Source organism: Zalophus californianus, chromosome 8 (genome assembly GCF_009762305.2).
Source record: "Zalophus californianus isolate mZalCal1 chromosome 8, mZalCal1.pri.v2, whole genome shotgun sequence".
NCBI lineage: Eukaryota > Metazoa > Chordata > Mammalia > Carnivora > Otariidae > Zalophus > Zalophus californianus.
The window spans coordinates 67,216,707-67,237,679 of NC_045602.1; the positions used below are offsets into that span (position 1 = coordinate 67,216,707).

Sequence of the window (20,973 nt, forward strand, 5' to 3'; positions counted from 1 at the left end):
AATAGCCCAAAACTGTAAATAACCAAAATGTCCATCCGCAGATGAATGGATAAGCAAATTGTGGTATATTCAACAATGGAACACGAATCAGCAGTTTTTTGAGAGAAAACTATAAAATCACACCAACTTGATGAAGATCAAGTGTGGTCACTTGACCAGCAGCAGCAGCAGCGTCAGCTGGGAATTTGTTAGAAAAGCAAATTCACAGGCCCCACCCCAGATCTACTAAATCAGAAACTCTGAGGGTGGGAGCTCTCTAAACCACAGCTTTAGACTAATTTGCTAACAGTATCAGTAAGGGTTCTTGATGTCAGTTATCTTTACTATCAGTAACCAACTCTGGCTAACTTAAGTTGAAGATAAATTTATTGGCAAGTATTAGGTAACTCACAGAATTGATAAAAAAGGCTAAGAAAGATTCTTGGCTAAGGGGCTGGAACCAAGAAAGTGAGGGTAACAGAAACAATCTGGTTCAGATGCTGCCGCCGCCAACAACATCCAGCATCTCTTCCCTTTGATATAGTGGTGACTGTAGGCAGCTGCTGCTTTTGACAACACAGCCACGGATGCCAGACTGCTTATTTATCAAAGATCCAATGTCATCCATTATCCCTTCATTTTGGCATCACTTGGTCAAGATTTAAAGTACATGGTGGCAAAATCTGAATCACAAAGCTGTCAGGGGAGTGGGTAGAGGGTGCATCTCACTCCTTAGGCTTCTGAAGTTAGAGGTAGGAGCCTACTTCTCACCAAGACCTAGATGGGAGGATTTCCCAAATCTAGCAAGTGGGTTCAGATGCTGAGCAGTCAAAAACAATTTACAGAAGCCCAATATTGAAAGTGTTCTGAATAAAGTAAATTAGGTGTATTTTTAGCAGGACCATGTTCTAGCAGAGTCAGTCAAATGTATTCATTGTATTACTAATTATGGACTTAAGAACTGACCATAAACTTACACTTTGTTCTTGAGGGTATTTTCATTTTCATTCAAGTATTGGCTCACAGTGGATCATAAGAGTGGGTGGTGCCTTTCCACTGCATGTTTGAGTAAAGACTGAAATAAAATGACTCTGTTTGAAACCATGCTACCTTGACTAGATTCTTGGTAGTCTTCAAGTGTTGTTATTTAAAACTGAATTAACTGGACATTCATAGGCAAAAATATGAATCTTGGGGGTGCCTGGGTGGCTCAGGCGGTTAAGTGTCTGCCTTTGGCTCAGGTCATGATCTCAGGGTCCTGGGACTGAGCCCTGAGTGGGGCTCCCTGCTCAGCGGGGAGCCTGCTTCTCTCTCTCCCTCTCCCTGCCACTCGCCCTGTTTGTGTGCGTGTGCACTCTCTCTCTCTTTCTCTCTGTAAAATAAATAAATAAAATCTTTTAAAAATATATACGAATCTTGATCTAAATGTCACACTCATACAAAAATTAACTCAAAATGGATCATGGACTTAAATGTAAAACGTGAAACTTAAAAAAAAAAATCTTTGAATCTAGGACTAGGCAAACTTCTTAGATCTGACACCAAAAGTTTGATCCACAAAAGGAAAAACTGACAAATTGGACCTTATCAAAATTAAAGACTTACTCTGCAAAAGACCCTATTAAGTGGATGAAAGGATAAGCTGCAAACAAGGAGAAAATATTTGCAAATCATATATCTGACCAAGGATTAGTACCTGGAATATATAAAGAACATGCTGAACTCAACAGTAAAAAAAACCTAGCAATCCAATTAAAAAGCAGGCAAATAAAAGAGCAGACATTTTTCACCCAAGAGAACATGCAGGTAACAAATAAGCTCTTGAAAATAAGGTCAACATCCCTCTCCATTAGGGAAATGCCAATGAAATCCACCATGAGGTATCACCACATAAACATTTTGGCATTATTTTATTTATAAAACTAAGCAATGCAAGCCAGCATGACCCAGCAATTGCACTCTTAGATTTTTATCCCAGAGAAATTAGAACTTATGTTCAGACAAAAACTTGTAGATGAATACTCACAGCAACTTTACTTGGAATGGCAAAAACCAAACTATACTACATCAGTACTATGGAATGCTATTCAGTTATAAAAGAAACCAACTATGGCACACACAACAACTTGGATAATTCCCTAGGGAATTATCTGAGAGAAAAGAGGCAATCCCAACAGGTTATATCTTATATGGTTCCATTTATATAATAATCTTGAAACCATAAAATCATAGAAAAAGAGAACAGATTAGTAATTTCCACGGATTAGAGCCATGGAAGGGGTCAAGGAAGTAAATGTCAGTATAAAGGGCAACAGGAGGGATCCTTGTGGTGTGGAAGTGTTTATATCTTGCTTGACTACATCAGTGTAAATATCCTGATTATAATATTGTACTACAGATGATACCAATTCTGCAAGACAATACCAATTTTGGGAAACTGGGTAAAAGGTACAAGGGATATCTCCATTATTTCCTGCAAGTACAGGTGAATCTACAATTACTCAAAATAAAAAGATGAACCTAAAAAACAAAACAAGGCAACAACTTAAAAACTGAACTACTTAGATTCTGAGTCCAGAAAAGCAGCCCACTCTGTATGGGTGGGGATGAGCTAACACCACTACCATCATTATCATCAATATACATAGATCCATGACTATTTGTAATCTGGTTTCAGTTTACCTTCTTGTCTCCTCTCTTGCCTTATCCACATTTTCTGTGCTCCTGCCATACTGTACTCATTGTTCCCTGGCCTAATTAGGCTCAGTGAAAACTCCACATACTTTCCACATGTTTCTATCTCTGCCTGCAGTATACCTATCCACTTGGCTTCATGACTTCCACACCCTAATGTCACCCCTTCAGCTTCCTCCAAGTATCTGGGTGTAGCCCAAAGCACTATACTCATATATCTGAAATAGCTTTCAGGATAAAATCTAAAATTCTTAGCCCAACTTACAAGGTATTACATGACCTAACTGCTTACTATCTCTGCCACTCTTATCCTCTCTTCCTGTACACTTTGGTCTTTTCTGAGCTTCACAACCAAGGTAAGTTCCTCCCCCACCTCAATCCTCCACTCATACTGTTTTCCTAGCCAGATCATTCTTAACCATCCTTTCCCCCAACTCCTCATTCATCAACTGCTACTTCCTCAAAGAAATCTCTCTAGGCCTCCTAGTCTAGGCCAGGTCCCCCTATTCTAACAATCAGAGTTCCCTTTATCCTATTACAGCATGTAAAAAATCTGTAATTAAAATACCTGTAGAATAAGTTGTTTAATGTCTGAAAGGCCCACTAGACAGTGAGCTCCATAACATCAGCAATCACATAGAAAATGGATCTTTTAAGAAAAAATTTTTATATTAAAAGTTGTTATTTCTAGCATATAAATCTCTTTGTCTCTTTGAACTTGCTTATATTTATTCTCTCTCTCTCTCTCTCTCACACACACACACACACACACACAGCCTTTTATGAATGATTTGCTGTATAGAAATTGTAGAAAAAAGGGAAAAGGCTAGATTCTATGTTCAGATTAAAGCAGTACTGAAACAGGAACAACAGAAGCCTCAGGGGAAGATGATCACTTGACAGAACTAGTTTACCAGAAGCAAAAGTTTAGAGCTGGGAGTTACTATAAAAACAATCTCCCATCCCCCCAAACTGGCAGAACTACTGGGTGAGGCACTGAATTTTTCAGTCTATGGAAGGCAGTTTCAATTAGTTTCATCTAGAGATTTTAAGAGGTAGGGAGATCCCAGCTGACATTTGGTTACAATTTTAATTTATCTGTTTACTTGACCGTCAACCCACTAGATAGTGAACTCCTTGAGGACAAGTGCTATGTCATTCATCTTATGATCTCAAACTTGGCACTCAGGAGGCACTCAATAATGTTTATTGAATTAATGAATATATAATTCACCCTGGAGAATTAGGGATTTGATATATTACCCCTCTTATGAGTCTGTAAATTTCAAAAGAGATTCTGGTTAGTACAAAGAAACAGATTGTAAAGGGTAGCATTTCAAGCATCAGTTATAGTGTGAGTGTCTTGTTGGCTATTCAAATTATTCATGCAGACAATTCCATTCTCTGCTTATGACCAAGGCCTGTTCTATTCATATATATAAAAACTGGGGGGTAGGTGGAAAGAGTATGTATCCTCTTTGTGCATTAGTTATTATCTCTCCACTGCCTCTATGGTTAATTTCTTCAACCACTGTTAAAAAATACATCTATTTACTATATTTGATTAGAGGGAAGCTGTGACCTCCTACATTATTCATAGCTTGTCAAAAAGAAGAAACATAAAGAGCTTCAGTTGTGCTGAAAAACTCTTTGCATTTAAATATCAAATAGGCATTTTCTAAATAATAATATCATACATTTTTAATCCTTAAATAAATATAGCTTGATGGATATGCATCACCAACGACCAGCTATATGATATGAGGTTCTAAAAAAGTTCTTAATCATCCATGATTACTCCCTTTTGCTCCAAATGATATCTAATAATCTAGAGTTAGAAGTTCATTCCTTAAGGATCTCCAGTTCCAGGGGTATGGCAACCTGAGCTAATGCAGAAACCCTTATATAGAAACGCTGCATTTAACATAACAAGTGATAACAATTGATGAACTCACACACAGAAAAGGAAAATCTCCAGATCCAGAAACAAAGAGGAAAGGAAAGCCAGAGTGTCAAGTGTGTGAGTTAATTCTGCATCAATTTTGGGGCAATGTTATTGGATCTCGAAACAGCAACTGACTTGGGTTTTAATAATCTACTCAGGGAAAGAAGCTGATGCCTCAGACCAAAGGGAGTTGTAAATAAAATATTGCAAAAAACCCCAGAATTCTCTAAGGGCTGAATTCCCAGGTCTGTAACTTACCTAGGATAAAAATTCAAATTTACACTAGCTGAAAAATGAACATAAATATTGGTTAGTACTGGGCCTGTGCAATTTCTGTGGATCTGGTGCAAGCAAACAAAATGCTCTGGGTCATGTGGGATTTACAGAGACAAAAAGCCGTATGAAGATAGTCTCATAATATAAAAAAATTGTAAAATACAAGCAAATGATCCACCATGAACAAAAGTCAACAAACACATAGCACCCCTAAAAATCTAAAATAACAGAAAGGATTGTCTAAATATTATTGTCTGGGGCGCCTGGGTGGCTCAGTCGGTTAGGCGTCTGCCTTTGGCTCAGGTCATGATCCTGGGGTCCTGGGATTGAGCCCCACACCGGGCTCCCTGCTCGGCAGGAAGACTGCTTCTCCCTCTGTCCCCCCCCCCCGCTCATGCTCTCTCTCTCTCTCTCAAGTAAATAAAATAAAATAAAAATAAATATAATTGTCAAATAAATAAACACATCTAAAATCATTAAAGAAGTCATTGGAACCATAAAGAACAAAAGTAAATGAAAATGGAATAGCAGATTTGGAAAGGAATGAAATAGAACTTCTAAAATTAAAAAAATAATCATTAGAATTAGAAGCTCAGTGGACAAGTTAAACAGATCAGATGCAGAATAAAAAAGAATTCTATGAATTAGAAATAGGTCTGATAAAGTTATCCAGAATGAGGTAAAGAAATGAAGACTTGCAAAATGAAAGTAACAAACATAGAGATTAGAATGAGAAGGTATAACATATATCTAATGGGAATTCTACAAAGAGAGAAGAAGAACAGAAAAATTGTGAACAGATAACAGCCAAAAATTTTGCATGATTGATGAATGATATCTTTTCATTTAAGAAACACAATTCCCCTGCAAGATAAATAAAAAGAAATCTACATCTAGTTATATCATAGTAAAATGGCAAAATGCCTAACAAAGAGAAAGACTGTAAAGCAGTAATCATAGAAAAACTCATTGCTTTAGCTGTGATTTCCTCTTTAGTAAAAAAATGAATTCCAAATACACTCTAATGAAGTGAAGTGGATGCTATGCTGCACAAGAAGGGCTTTTAGACAAAAACTCCGAAACTTAAAAATCATATAGGAGGGGCACCTGGGTGGCTCAGTTGGTTGAGCATCTGACTCTTGGTTTTGGCTCAGGTCAGGATCTCAGGGTCATGAGATTGAGAATCTGCTTGACATTCTTTCCCTCTCCCTCTGCCCCTCCCCTGCTTGAGAGTGCATTCTCTCTCAAATAAATAAATAAAAGCTTAAAAAAATCATATAGGAACTATAGGGTGCCTGGCTGACTTGGTCAGTAGATCACGTGACTCTTGATCTCGGGGTTGTGAGTTCAAGCCCCATGCTGGGCATAGAGCCTACTAAGAAAAAATCATATAGGAACTAGGGTAAAAACCTCTCATTTCTCAGGTCCAATATTCTTGTGCCTTTAGTAACTGCAACACAGCAGGAGTTTGGACATTTGATTATATTAGAATGAATCATTCTAATACAATTCAAATACTTCTAAAGGCAGGAAACTAACAACCTGTCATTTTTTTTTTTTTTTTTTGGATTATCAGGTAGTGAACCAAAGGCATAAATATTTGATTGGTAATTAACCCAGGCAGTTCCTCTAGCCTGAGGAGAAACCTCCGTCTTCAGAATATTTTCCATGAAGGGCTATGGCACTTTCCAGGAACGGATTTTAGTCAGCTTCCTGGAGGGGTCTGATAAGGAGCCAATGTCTCCCTCAGGGTCTGACTGAAAGCCTGATGGGTTGTTATCTTTTGGTGGAGTATCCTGAGCTCTAAAAGATTAAAAAAAAAAAATGCTTGGGAGGTAGTCTGAGAAAATTAACCCCAGGCTTTGGGTTACTACCTCCAATGATGAGTAGAAAATGTCCCCCAGAGAAACTTAAGGTCTCCCAACTTTCTCACCCAAAGAGGTTTCACTAGTGTTTTCCATTAAGCCTCATATAGAATAACAGAAAGAGACGTCATCTTTTTTGTTCCAATAATTCTTTTGATCTTTCCAGTTCTGACATCCATTCCCAGGGAAACTGACATCATTGGAACAGCCTCTTTGAAATCTTAAATCAAAATATTCCTGTTCTTCTAGAACCCTTGCTCAGGCTAATCCTTTCACATTGCTCTTATACTTCATTAGGATCTAAGTCCCTTGACCTCTCTATCAGCCCTCTTCTCTCTTCAGTTAGACTTCAGCCAATTTTGACATTAACCACTCTCTTTTAAATATTCTCAAGCCAATGATCTCTACTTAGAAAAGAGAATTCAATGAGGTATTGTAGGTAAAGCACTGGCTGAGAGAAGTGCTCAACAGTGGTAGCTAACACCATTACCATCACTACCACCAACACACATTCTTATTCTTTTGTCATTGTATCATACCAGACTGCATGGCATATAATCCTGGGCTGCTAAACATTATTGGGGAGAATCACTAAATTGTTCACACAGATGACAGTAAAATTCATGCTTCCAGACTTAACTGACAAGTAATTTTACTGTTTCTCTAATGAGTTTTCTGAATTTTGAGACTACTCTAAACCTTCTCCAATCTCAAATCTCCTTCGCCCCACTTCCTCCCATCATTCTTATTCTCTTATTTCACAGAGAAAGAAAGAAAGAAAGAAAGAAAGAAAGAAAGAAAGAAAGAAAGAAAGAAAGAAAGAAAGAAAGAAAGAAAGAAAGAAAGAAAGAAAAAGAAAGAAAGAAAGAAAGAAAGAAAGAAAGAAAGAAAGAAAGAAAGAAAGAAAGAAAGAAAGAAAGAAAGAAAAAGAAAGAATCAGAAAGAACTCCTCCAACCTCCAGTCACCAAATCTGCAAACCTTTCTGCCTTTGCACCTATCCTCCCCTGCCTTTCTCCTCTGACAATGGAAGCACAGTCTGGTTTATTGCTAGAGGCCAATGACTCCACATTCTCTCCCACTCTCTGTCATCCTCACCCACATTATCTTCAACCTTTCTCCATTGGCTCCTTCTCATTAATATTTAAAACATATCCCATCCTGAAAAATTCCTTTTTATTCCAACTACCTCCTTACCTCTCTTTTTCTTCCCACCCAAACTTTTATTTTTTATTTTTTAAGATTGCTTTTCTTTCCTTTTAAGATTTTATTTATTATTTATTTGAGAGAGACAGAATGAGAAAGCACAAGAGGGGCGCGGGTCAGAGGGAGAAGCAGACTCCCGGTTTAGCTGGGAGCCCGATGCGGGACTCGATCCCGGGACTCCATCCCGGGACTCCAGGATCATGACCTGAGCCGAAGGCAGTCGCTTAACCAACTGAGCCACCCAGGTGCCCATCCCACCCAAACTTAAAAAAGGTTGTCCGCTTTTACTGCCTCTAGTTATTTACTTCCTATTTTCCCATTGTCATTGTAATCTGGTTTCCACTGCAGCGCCCCTGAAACTGTTGTTATCTGTTGTATCAGTAACTCCAATAAACTCTCCTCAGGTCTCATTTCATTTGACTGGTCAACCACTTTTGGTACATTGATTATTTCCTCCAACTGAAACACTCAATGCCCACCCTCCTAGAACTCCTCCTTCTCTAACCTCTTCTCATGAGTATTTGTGGTCTCTCCCCTCTCTATCCATCCTTAAATATGGTACTCCTGAGAGTTTGGTCAAGGGCCCTATTCTTTTTATACTGTTAAACTAATTACATAAAGGCCATTAGACTGAAGTGGCTCTAATGTCTTTGCCCAAAATCTGTGTAAATGCCTCAAGGTTATGAAATCTAAACACTAAGGATAACCGTCACAAACAGCCAGTTGGGTTTTAAGCTACGCCCAATCAAATAATCTCCTTTCTTTGTCTCTACACCTTCTCTACCTTTGTCTTTCCCCTGGCTCCTTCCTGTCAGGGCTCCTAACCATTTCTGGTTTGGCCGTGTCCAATTCCGATAGATTTTTACTCAAAAAACTCTTAAAATTTTTAAGAAGTCTCAGTTATCTTTTAACGATAGTTGGTATCTCATTCCCTCCGATACATATCTCAGTTTAGATCATCCTCCTGATCCATACATAAAGTACTTTTCCATCCTTTAGGAATTCAGCCTCCAAATGTTTCTGCTATCTCCGGGAAGGACTTTATTAAATCTACCCACCTTCCCAAACCAGAAATCTGAAATCATCCTGTTTCTTCCCATTGTTTCACTCTTCACATTCAATCAGCTACCAAGCCCAGGCCATACTTCTTACTGTAATAGTTCTCAAATCATTTCAACTGACATCCATGCCATCAGTATGTCACAGCTTCTTAAGGGGTCCTCCAGTTTCCAATTCGAGTCTGTTTTAATCTATTCTCTACGTAAAGTCAGAGTGATTCTTCGAAAATGTAAATTTTATCGTGCCATTCCTATGCGTAAAATGTTTCAGACTTTTGTTGCTTTTAGGTTTAAAGTTCTGAAAACTTCCTAGTATTTCTTCCTACGTTTCAATCCTGCGCTCCTCTTGCAAGCAATCTGCAGCCATTCTGAACTTCTCTGAATTTCTGGAGGGCATGCTTGCTGCGTCTAAGCTGTTCCCTCAGCTAAAATACACCTTCTCCTCCTTTTCCTAACCAACTGTGCACTCAGCGCCTTTAACCTCAACTTTATGTATCTCGTCTCGAAAGCTACCTGACACCCCTCCAGTTTGAACGAACTCTTCTTCAGGTGTTCCCAAGGCATCCCGTACATATCCAGCAACTAAGAGTGTTGTCTTGTAACTGCTTATTCCCTAAAGCTCCAGTTGACGGTAAAACCCTGGAAGCCAGAAACCACGTGCTCTTCTCGTCTCAAGGGCCTAAAAGAAGCGTCTGACACACAAAATAGTAGTTCGATTAATATTTGTTGAATCAACATTCACTTTTTTCGAATGAGGGCGGCCCGAAGAAGACCAAAAAGAGGGCTTAAAGGAGACTGAGCAAAGATTTCTGTAAGTAACAAGTGAGATGGATACAGAGTACCTAGGTTTTTCCACACACTCAGGGTGAGGGACTAGGCCCACTGCCTTGTCGGAAGGCACAGCGACTACGGGCTCCCGCGGGCAGCGCAGGGGGCGCGCGACCCCAAGCGAGGGAGGACAATAGCTTGGAATTCGGCCTCGTGTTTCCGGTGGGGCAGCCTCGCGCTCGGGCGGTAAGGCCCGGGGGTGCGGGCTCCGAGCCGGCCCCACGGCGAGGGAGGAGCGGCCCGCTGGGCTCCCGCCGCCGCCACCTCCTCCGACGCCGTCGCTCCGCCCCGCCCCGCCCCGGAAGTGACTTGAGGCCCGTCCGGAATCTGCGGGCCCGGCTGCTGCAGCGTCACCAGCCGAGCCGGTGCGGGGCGGGCGGAGCGGCCTCTGCCGCCGCCAACGAACGGGGATCGCGCGGGGGCTAGCAGCGCGCCGGCCAGGGGAGGGGGCCCAGCGGTCGGGCCGAGGGCGACGGGCCGCCGGCGGCCGCGGGGCGACGACGACGCGGAGGAGGCGGAGCCCGGAGAGGGGTGGGGGCCGGGGAGGGTTAGGGTGGGAGGGGGTGGGGGGGTGTCCCAAGGCTCATGGAGCCGGCCGAGCGGGCGGACGGCAGGCATCCCCCGGAGCCCGGCGGGCTTCCCGGCCCGGACCCGCAGGGCTTCGTCCCTCAGAAGGAGATCGTCTACAACAAGCTGCTGCCCTATGCCGAGCGGCTGGACGCCGAGTCCCACTTGCAGCTGGCCCAGATCAAAAGCAACCTGGGCCGGGCCGTGCAGCTTCAAGAGCTGTGGCCCGGGGGCCTCTTCTGGACCAGGAAACTCTCTACGTAAGTGTGTTCGGGCCTGCAGGGTGGGCACGGGGGTTGGGGAGGGCAAAGGCTCAGTGGGAGGGCGTCCGGGGCGGAGGGTGAGGGAAGCCGCTCTTTGTCCGCACCGGACCGCTGGACTCAACTCTGCCCGGACTCCAGCCGGTGGTCCCGGAGGAGTAGTCGGAGAATCGCGACAAGAAGCCTGGGAAGCATTCAAGTCCCCTCCCTGCCACTTTCCTGCGGGACCTCCTTGGTCCTCACCAGCCCTCTACGTCCTCCCCTGCTGCTTCTCCCCAAAGGTTCGGGTTGTTGTCTTCCGACCTGCGGGGCCCTGGGGAGCCGGAGGGCACCGGGCTCCCAGGGAAAGAGGTGAGCGGTCCCCCAAGGCTCCTCCTTGGACCTTTGCTCAGGAGGGAGGAGAGACAGAGGATTCATCTATGAGGGAGCAACTATTGACTTTTCCTGGTGTTTTCCTCGGGCTCTTCCTCTACGGTCTCCGCCTCTTCGTATCCCTCAATTCGTGGCTAGTAACTTTCTGAATGGGAAGGAAGCCGTAGAGAACTTGTAGGTTCTGCTTTTTTGGGCCTGCTCAGGCTTTATGGGTTTGATTGAAAAGATTGGTTTAAAATCAGCCCTTAGCTCATTCTCGGACTGTACACTAGACGTTAATGTTGAGTCTTAAAACCTCCGGAAAATGTGTGTTTCTCCAGTTGTGACATTTCCTTTGGAAATGTGCGACCCTAAGGAAAATAAAGAAGAGAGCTATCAGATTGTCCAGGGCATTATGAGTACCTGGCTTGTGTTAATTTTTGAGTCTCTCAGATGAATATAGATGACCTAAATCAGTTTGAGTTGTTAAATTATTCTTTTATTACTGTTACTATTTTTTTGCACAAACACCCCGCAAACTATAGTGCCACTGAAAATAAGGGGGAAAGCAAGTAAAAATACAGTCTGGGGGGAAAGGTTAGAAACTTTTATTTTTTTATATACCCCAAACCATTTATGTCCAAATAACCAGCAAGATGGGCATCTTCACTGTGTCAGAAGAATTTTTTTAAAAAAAAGTTGTGCTGTGTCTTGTTTGGTTAACTACACAAAATCTGATAACATTGTATGTTCATGAATGTGGGTATGGATGGATAAACATACAAGACATAAGTCACTTATCCAGTGTTTACCCAAATCTGCTGAGTGAACTGGGTGATGACTCAGGGTTTTGTAATGCAATAGTCTCCTCTACATTTCCTCACAGGATGATTCTTATCTGCCAGTTATTAGGGAGCCTCTGACAAATTTCTCATCTCCTCCTGACGACCGTGGTGGTGGTGGTGGGAGTAATACCTTTTTAATTAAAACTAAACTGAAACACTTAATTTGCCCTTTTCAAAGAGAGACCATAAAATGTCAAGGTTAACAGCTCTCCTCTTGATTAGAGTATGAAGTTTATGTATTTAGGATTCATGGGAGACTTTGGAAAAAAAGAAATGCAACAGGGAGAAGAACCACTTTCCAAAAGAGGAATGTTTTATAACTGATTAACATCAAATGATTTTTCAAGTGAGCCTCCTATGTGTTTGTGTTACTTAGGCACAGTAAAAATAAAGTTACTTTGTCAGTTCCAGTAATTCCCCCATTTTAATCACTCTTGTTAGATTTACCGGAGAATAACCATTTTGGGGGACACAGCTTCTTTTAGATGCACAATATATAAGTATACCAATGTGTGAATGCGTACCTGGTTTGGATTTCTTTCTTTTTGTTTTATTTTATTTATTTTTTTTCTTTTTATTAACATGTATTATTTCAGGGTTTTTATTTTTATTTATTTTTTCTTTTTATTAACATGTATTATTTGTTTCAGGGCTGGTTTGGATTTCTGAATCTGGATCTACACAGAGTTAAGCATTGTTTTCTGACATATTACTAAGCTTGGTAAATTAGCACCTGGAACTGGATTATTTTTCACATATTAAGTATAAGTAGCTTTTACCAAAAACAGCTAAAAATACAGTGGAGACAGTCCTTGGTGTTTAGGGCAAGATTGCAGTTCATAAGGCTTACTAGCCTGTGAACCCCAAACCATTCATGTTTAAATAACCAGCAAGAAATGCTGTCGGAATTTTATTTTGGAACAGTGGTTAAATGCTGCAAAATGATTCTCAGGACTGCACTGTGAGACATTTTGAACTTGGTGGAACATGTGATCTTGGGTGTATTTTTTTTCTCCTAAGTCATGTTAAGGTGACCTGTTTATAGTTGCACTTGTTGTTTTTTAATGAGCCTTGTGTGTTGCACAAGTTTACATCTAAATGATGCCAAAACATGTGATGACAGCTGTCAATTACCTGAGTAGTGATCATATTTAGTACTTTGTAGAAGAATGGAAAGTAGTAATGAAAATAAAATGCAGGGGTGCCTGGGTGGCTCAGTCGGTTAAGAGTCTGCCTTCAGCTCAGGTCATGATCCCAGAGTCCTGGGATCAAGTCCCATATCAGGCTCCTGGCTCAGCAGGGAGCCTACTTCTCCCTCTCCCACTCCCCCTGCTTGCATTCCCTCTCTTGCTGTATCTCTCTGCCAAATAAATAAATCTTAAAAAAAAAAAAAAAGGAAAGAAAAAATCTAACTTCTACCAGTAGCTCTGTGACTGTGGGAAGATTACTTTAATCCTGTGTTTCAGTATTGTGAAAGAAATGAGGGGGTTGGACTAAATAATTCCTGAGAAACATTCCTGGTCTGGCGTTTCATGATTTTATTTTTTATCCTGTAGAGCCTCAAATAGGCCAGTGTGTATCTTTCTTTGGACTGTTTGCAAGGACTATTTGAGCAGCTTGTAAAGTACTGGAAATAGTTCTATAGATCAAGCACATTCCTAAAGAAGACCAGAGTGTAAATGCTGTTCAGAGGCACTGGGACTGGATCCCGGACACCCCTAATCTGGGCATCACAGGTCTGTGTGGGGTAGGGTTCTGGTTTGGGGATACTCAGGCTCCCGCTCCCTTTTTTACTTTTTACCTCACTTAAGTACTTAATGTCATTCTGTTTCAATCCATTTTGAGACTGGGTCTGTGTAACATCTCTGTGAAGAAAGGTTATTTCTGTGTACTTCAAAAATTGGCCCTGTGGTAAAATACAAGCTCTCTTGTATGGACAAGTTAAAGTATTAGAACTGCATGAGGTAATATCACAGGGAATGTTTTTAAGAAGCAGGGAAACAATTGGAGAAGAGAGGCACAAACCTAATGGTCTTTGGAAAACAGCACTAAAGACAGCTCCTGGACTCGAAGTGAAAGGTGTTTGTGGATAACTGGTACGGTCCATGTAGAGAATGATGGAGTTGCAGAAAGATAATCTTGAAACTTATTATTTCTCCCTTTTCCCTCTGGACCTTTCATGTGTGGTGAGGTCTAGTTTGAAGACGTCAGTTGATCTATACCTGGCCTTGCTGTGAATATTATTATCATCTTGGTCTTGCTTAATGTCTCTCAGCTTTAGGGTCCTCTTTCAGAAAGTGGGAGGAGTATAGACTCTTAGTGGTTTTTCAAACTTAAAACTTACCCAAGGACTGTTCTATAAAAGCAAAATCTTAAACACAATATTGGGCTCCTCGGGCTGGATAAAGTTACACTGACTTTTTTCTTTTTAACACTTCACTGATTATAGAACCCCTGAAAGCCTGCTCAGGGCTCTGAAACATGTTGTTCGAAAAATCACTGAGTTAGTCCCAAAAGGCCTTTCTAGCTGTGTTCCTTTAAATTGGTCTGGAGGAGGGAAAACAAGTGAATAGCCTACTATTTCCTAAAGTTTACTCCATCCATAATCCTTTCTTTTGTGTTTCTTTTTTTTTTTTAACAAAATTTTGATTTTAGGGAAGGATGTGCACTTGGTGTATTATGAAACAAATTTAAATATCTTACTTGTTATAATGAAATGTTCTATGCTGTTTTCTTATAATGAAATGACTCTATTATACTGACAGATCATTTGCTTTGCTAATTAAACTATAACTTCCTTGTTTAATTATTATTAAGAACATGATACAGCCTTGGTTAGGAATTGGATTATCCCAGTTGAAACCACATAATGTATATAATTAGATTATATAACCACCGGAAACTTAAGTTTAGTCAAGATATGAATTATCAAATACACTGAACTTCTTTTGTGGAAAGTAATAATCTGACCACAGGAGCACCCAAATTTGTATCATCTCTGTGTTGGGGGAGAAAGTAGAAAATTCCAACCACTGAATCTCAGCTATTAACACGATGTACTTATTTGGATATCTAATGTTTAAGTGTTGAAATTGTGAAGTAATAAATAGAAGTGCTTTCTACCTGTAAAAAATCTTGAAATCTGACAAATTACCACATGGATCAGTGAGAACCAGTTAGGGAAAGTAGTAGAAAAGGTTTGCCTTTGTTTTTATATGACCACACTCAAAACAGGAACCAAAATTTCTTTGTTGAATTGATTTGAAAGCTGATTTTCCATAGAAAAACAAAGTAAATGAATTAAATTATTTGGGGACATGAATTTTTCTGACAAAGTTGCAATAAACTGTACTTTTCTTTCTTTCTTTTTTTAATTAACCAACTTTAGTTTTTAGAGCAGCTTTAGGTTCAAAGCAAAATTGAGCAGAAAATACAGATATCCCCTCTACCTACACATGCACACATTTAATTTTTCATAGCGATCTCAAACTTAGATATTATATATATATGTGTGTGTGTGTATATATATGTGTATATATATATATATTTTTTGAGGCCCTTCCCATTTTTCAAACACCTTTTTAGTTTCTTTCTTGCCTTACTTGCTTTCATTCATTCTTTCTTTTTCTCTTTTTTAAGTAGGCTCCATGCCTGATGAGGGGCTTGAACTCATGGCTCTGAGATTAAGAGTCACATCCTCTACTGACTGAGCTAGTTAGATGTCCCTCAAGAACCTCTTCTAATCATTCTTTTCTTTTATTTTTTTTAAGATTTTACTTATTTGACAGAGAGAGACAACAAGAGAGGGAACACAAGCCGGAGGAGTGGGAGAGGGAGAAGCAGGCTTCCTGCTGAGCAGGTAACCTGATGTGGGCCTGGATCCCAGGACCCTAGGATCATGACCTGAGCTAAAGGCAGATGCTTAATGACTGAGCCACCGAGGCGCCCCTTAATCATTCTTTTAAAACACCTTGTCAATTTTTTCTCCTTACTAGTTAACTGAATGTTTTTGCAGAATCTCATTTGTCAATATATATGATTTGAATAAGTTTTGAATACTTTTTTTGTTTTCCTTTAAACATTCTTTATTGTGGAAAATATCACACATATACAAAGAAAGACAATAATATAGTGAACTTTATGTACCCATCACCTATGTTCAATTATCAACTCATGGCCAATCATGTTTCTTCCACTTCCATGCACCCCCCATTGTTTTTGAAGCATATTACTTCATTCATAAGTGCTTCCAGTATGTATCTGCAAGGGAAAAGGAATTAAACCAAAAAACTCAATACTGATGCCATTCTCAAGCTTAGAAAAATGAACGATAATCCATCACTTTGATCAATCTCGTGAAATTCTACTTGTAAAATTTGTGGTTTTACTTCTGAGTTTCCATTTGCATTGTTTTGTCTAAGGTTTACTTCATACAGACCCCATGGGCAGCTTATTAATGAACATTTGTGTATTTTGGCATTGTTCTTCTCCCCCTCTTAACTGTGGAGACATAGAATCCGTCCTGGGTCAACCAGGACTTCCTTGAATTCTCTCCATTTTAAAAACAAAGATACTGAGGTTCTTAGTAGTTAATACATAGTTGGATGCAAAGGAGTGGTGGCAGGAGTCTTTGAACAAATATTTTCTGAGTGCTTTGTGGGGGCCCAGCACTGGTTTTGGCCCTTGGGATATGTTAGTGAAAGATTTCTGCCCTCTTGGGAAGTTCCAGTGTGCTGCTTTTTCTGTAAGTACACATTTTTGTTCTTTAAGGACAGCCTAGGCAAGGAATGGCTCCATCAAGAAACTTGAGGAAAGTAAATATGAATTATAAGGTCATTACTTAAAAAAAATTCTTATCTGACCAGTGTGTTTTAATGCCCTAAATGGAGGCACTGAGAAGGGCAGTTAGGGAAAAAAAATTAATAAAACAGTACTATTCCTTGTTCAGAAATGTGAATGTATCATTTAAAACAATTTTCCCAAGTGGTCTTGCTGCAGTGTTATAAAATAAAATTGTCTTTGAAATATATGTTCTTGACTGAACTAAAATGGAGGCAGTTTCTTGCTTTTTTAATGGATGCTTGTTTATTTAGTAGTAAATAAGGGCACAACTTCTTAACCCATTTTCTCATTTTGGAACCCAGGTGTTAACTTTTCTGTTAGAGACTTACCTCTAGTGAATCTTCTCTCACTGCTCTCCTTTTCTCCTTTTTAATACAAAATCCAAATCTGTGTTTCTAACCTGTGTAGAAAATTAGATCAGAATCTCATACAGTGTGAATGGCAAGCTGAGAACAGGGTAATAACAGCAACAGCAAGCAACCAACCAAAAAAACCTGTATGTTCATTCATTGACACAGCCACTGGAATGTTAAAAGCAGCGCATACTATAAATATTCCCATTTGGAATCTTGAGGTTGGCTACTTCCATATTCGGCCTACACTCAGCATTTCTTCCCTTTTAGTGTACTCTCTCTTGATCCCTTGTTTGTGCTTTTGTAGTCTTTGTATTTAATCTTCCCTCTGCTGTGAGCCTTCTTGAGGTCAGTGTCCTCCATGTTTACTTCCTTTCCTCCTCTCCCAGCATTTATTACAGCAGTACGGCAGTGTATATGCATTCATTTGTACTCTGATATTATAATTAATTTTTTGGTCTTTGTAAACTAAAGCATTATGGAATTCTAAGAAATTACTACTTTTACAGTCAAAATGGAGAAAACAAATACGGGATGAGATTTTTTTTTTTTAAGATTTTATTTCTTTATTTGAAAGAGAGAGTGAGAGAGAGCATGAGAGGGGAGAGGGTCAGAGGGAGAAGCAGACTCCCCGCTGAGCACAGGGAGCCTGATGCGGGACTTGATCCCGGGACTCCAGGATCACGACCCGAGCTGAAGGTAGTTGCTTAACCACTGAGCCACCCAGGTGTCTGGAAATGAAATCCTCTATTTTAATACGGGATTCAAAAGAAAATTACCTATTTAGTGAAAGAAACAGAGGGAAGGAGCATTTTGGTTAAAGAAGAGAATGGTGTGTTTCATAATCCAAAGTGGGAGTCTGGGGGGAGTGGGTTTAGCAAAGTTAATTAGAGAAGAAAGCAGATTATATTGGTTGCATCAGTGAGTTTGAGACTTTAATTTAAAAATAAATCTATAATGATTGTTATGTTTATTTAGTACTAAATAATTTAGAGTGTAGTTAATACAGTTTTTGAACAGGTGAACCATACAGTTTTGGTAGTGATCATTGCCTTTTTATGCTATTTTGGCTTTTTTTCACAATAAATAGACCCTAAATTTTAGAGTCTAAAAATAAAGTAAAGGGGTGCCTGGCTGGCTCGATCAGAAGAGCATGCGATTCTTGATCTCAGGGTTGTGAGTTTGAGCCCCACATTGGGGGTAGAGATTACTTAAAAAGAAAAAAAAAGCTTTAAAGATAAAAATCAAAATATAGTAAAGACTTTTTCCCTTCCCAAGAAAAAATTAACACCTTTGAAATGGGTTTGAGAATAGTATTGTAGTTCATATAAATTGGAAATTGCTTAAGAATTAAAAATGCTTTCTAATCTCCTAATGGTAGGTACTCTAAAAGAAATGTGTTAGTAATCTTTGGGCTCTTAAGTGTGAGTATTTCATTTTGTTTTCTGACAAATTTATTTTTTAAACCAAGGATGAGGTAGAAGTTTTTAGAGTAAGAAACTTTATGAATGCAATCTTTTGCATTAGAGTCTAGTTTATATTTTGGGCGGATTCCTAAAGAGTTTAGTTGGGATATTTTCTCTTATGAGGGGAGGTGGGTTACTTCCAGACATCCCAGTAAATAAAATATTGTCAAATTTCTGCCAACATATACCAAACAGTGGTCCCTATTTTGTGTATGGCAGGAAAAAAGTTACCATTTAACAAATTCCAGAATGATTTAAAATGTGATTTTTAAAAAAGCATAATTAGACAAATATCTTAAAACTTTTTCGTTTTGTGGAGTTTTTTTTTTTTTTTTAGTTTGTATGGTCTCACAATTTTTCATCTATATGTTCATTTATAAGTGCTTAATAGAGAATTTTTCATTTGTGGGTTATGGCCAAAGCGTTGTGAAATCAATTTAGGTCTTGACCAGTTTTTTGTTTGTTTGTTTTGAGGGGGTTGTTTGTTTGCTGGTGAACTAAATTAGAATTATTAGAGTAAATTTAGAAGTAATAAGGCTGAATGTTTATGACCTTAATTTCAGTTTTTTATGTATTTTTTTTCAGTTTTGTATATGTTTATGTATATACTGGGTTATATATTTATAATGGTGGGTTGTGGCTCCTAAAATATGAAAGCTACTGATTTTACAGGTTTCTTTCTGTAATTCAGATCATCTAATCAACACCTACACCTTGAGCCACAAAGATACGAGGGGTAAAAACGGAAAGTTCCAACAGGTTAAAAAATCAGTAAACTGCGGGATCTTGGAAGAGAGCATTAGTTAATAGATTATTGAATGAGTGGCACCGATACTCCCTAGCATATGTTCAGACCTCAGAGTGTGCCAGCACTATGCTAATGACTTTACAGTCATTATTTCACTTAATTTTCACAAACATCCCTATGAATTGTAGGTACGTTTGTTATCCCAGTTTTACCTTTGAAGAAATGAGACTTAGGTACGGTATTAGCTGATTTGTCTGATGACCACAGGGCTTGCTCTTAACCATGTGTGCCAGAGGAAGGAAACTCGCAGGCTGTATAGCCTGGGAAGGCCACCTGGGGAAGAATGGCACCTGAGCCTTGAGGTGGGATTTGGTTAGGTAAGCAGGAATCTTGAGAAAGCCATTTAATGTGGGGGAACAAAGATATAAATAAGTCGACCACATAACTGTTAAAGTCTGTATTTGGAGCACATTCTGAAATAAATCATTTATCTGTCTCCCTCTAGGCTGTATGCTCCAGGACCATTTGTTACTTTCCATTCCCTTTTGCCATGTCTGGCCTTTAAGTGACATTCAGAAAGCATTTCAAGAGATGAATGCCCCTTGTCCCTGACTCTAGAGAGAAGCAACTGGGAAAAGAATAGAGGGATCATTATTAGGTATTAATAGTGAATGACTGTATTACTGCAGAAATTGTCATGTCAGTTATAATAAGTCATAAAGGATATAACTCTGAAATACAATATGCTGACACTCCAGTGAGTATTGTTTAGCCTGTGGTATAGATGGGGATAAAGAGAAGTGTGTACTTCAGCTCTCCTTGTCCATTTAGGGCCTTCCGTCAGAATTACTATACTTGGTAAAGATAATAGACCTGTTTTATAGTGTGTTTTGGAAACCTCAATGTTTTAAGGCCAATTTGCTTAATTTGGTAAAATATTTATTGTTTGAAGGGTTTTTTTTTTTTAAATAGAACTAGTTCTTGTGAGCTGTTTTTAATTATGTAAGCCAGTATATTTCTCAAGATGCACTCATACATTTGGTCAGCTGAAAAGATGTTTCTCAGAATGTCCACCTTGTTTCATTCTTCGGTTAGAGTTGAGGGTTATATATGTATAGAGGCATAGTCCCTGCCATCCTTACCCATTAGTCATCTGAAGAAACATTATAATATATACATGTATAACTGCAGTAAGAAATAGAATGTGGAAAATACTCATTTGGTACAAGCTGTTAAGAGAGAGAGAGGACAGAGATAGCACTTTTGGTTGGGAATGAAGGAAGACTGTCAAAGAGGAAGCCTTAAAGGATAGACAGGCTTTTAAGGATATGAACAAATAATTCACAAGAAAATATATAGTAAGCAAATATCTTAAGATATATTTAGCCTCATAACTGAGGAAATACTAATTGAAACAGTGTATAAGTATTTCGTTTTTAGTGATTGAAATAGATTTTAAACCACCATATCTTGTACTCCTGTCAGTCTGTTAAGGTGCAGTGGTTCTCAAATGTAGTGAAACGTCTGGGAAGCATAAAAACAACTGGTACTCGGGGCCCATTTCAGATCAGTTAAATCAGAATGTCTTTCTTGTACATTAATCTCTTACCCATCACCATAGCCTTGTGAGGGAACCCAGGTCTTGAGATTAAATGACTTGCCTGAGGGACTGACCTAGAACACTTTGAATTC

The 20,973-nt window shown here is 39.4% G+C and overlaps 1 protein-coding gene across 7 annotated transcripts in view; it reads left to right on the forward strand.

Annotated features, from left to right (window-relative positions):
- Positions 1–10,396: 10,396 nt before the first annotated feature.
- Positions 10,397–20,973, forward strand: part of PSME4 (proteasome activator subunit 4) — a 109,020-nt gene continuing 98,443 nt past the window's right edge. For 5 of the 7 annotated variants that reach the window (XR_003524424.2, XM_027620484.2, XM_027620485.2 and 2 more), the window contains exon 1: positions 10,397–10,676. Coding sequence is in view for 6 of the 7 variants with exons in the window: in XM_027620484.2 (XP_027476285.1) it covers positions 10,435–10,676 (242 nt within the window). In the remaining variant the exon portion in view is untranslated. The remainder of the gene's footprint in view (positions 10,677–20,973) is intronic. The other 2 variants (XM_027620482.2, XM_027620483.2) reach the window with 1 other exon arrangement.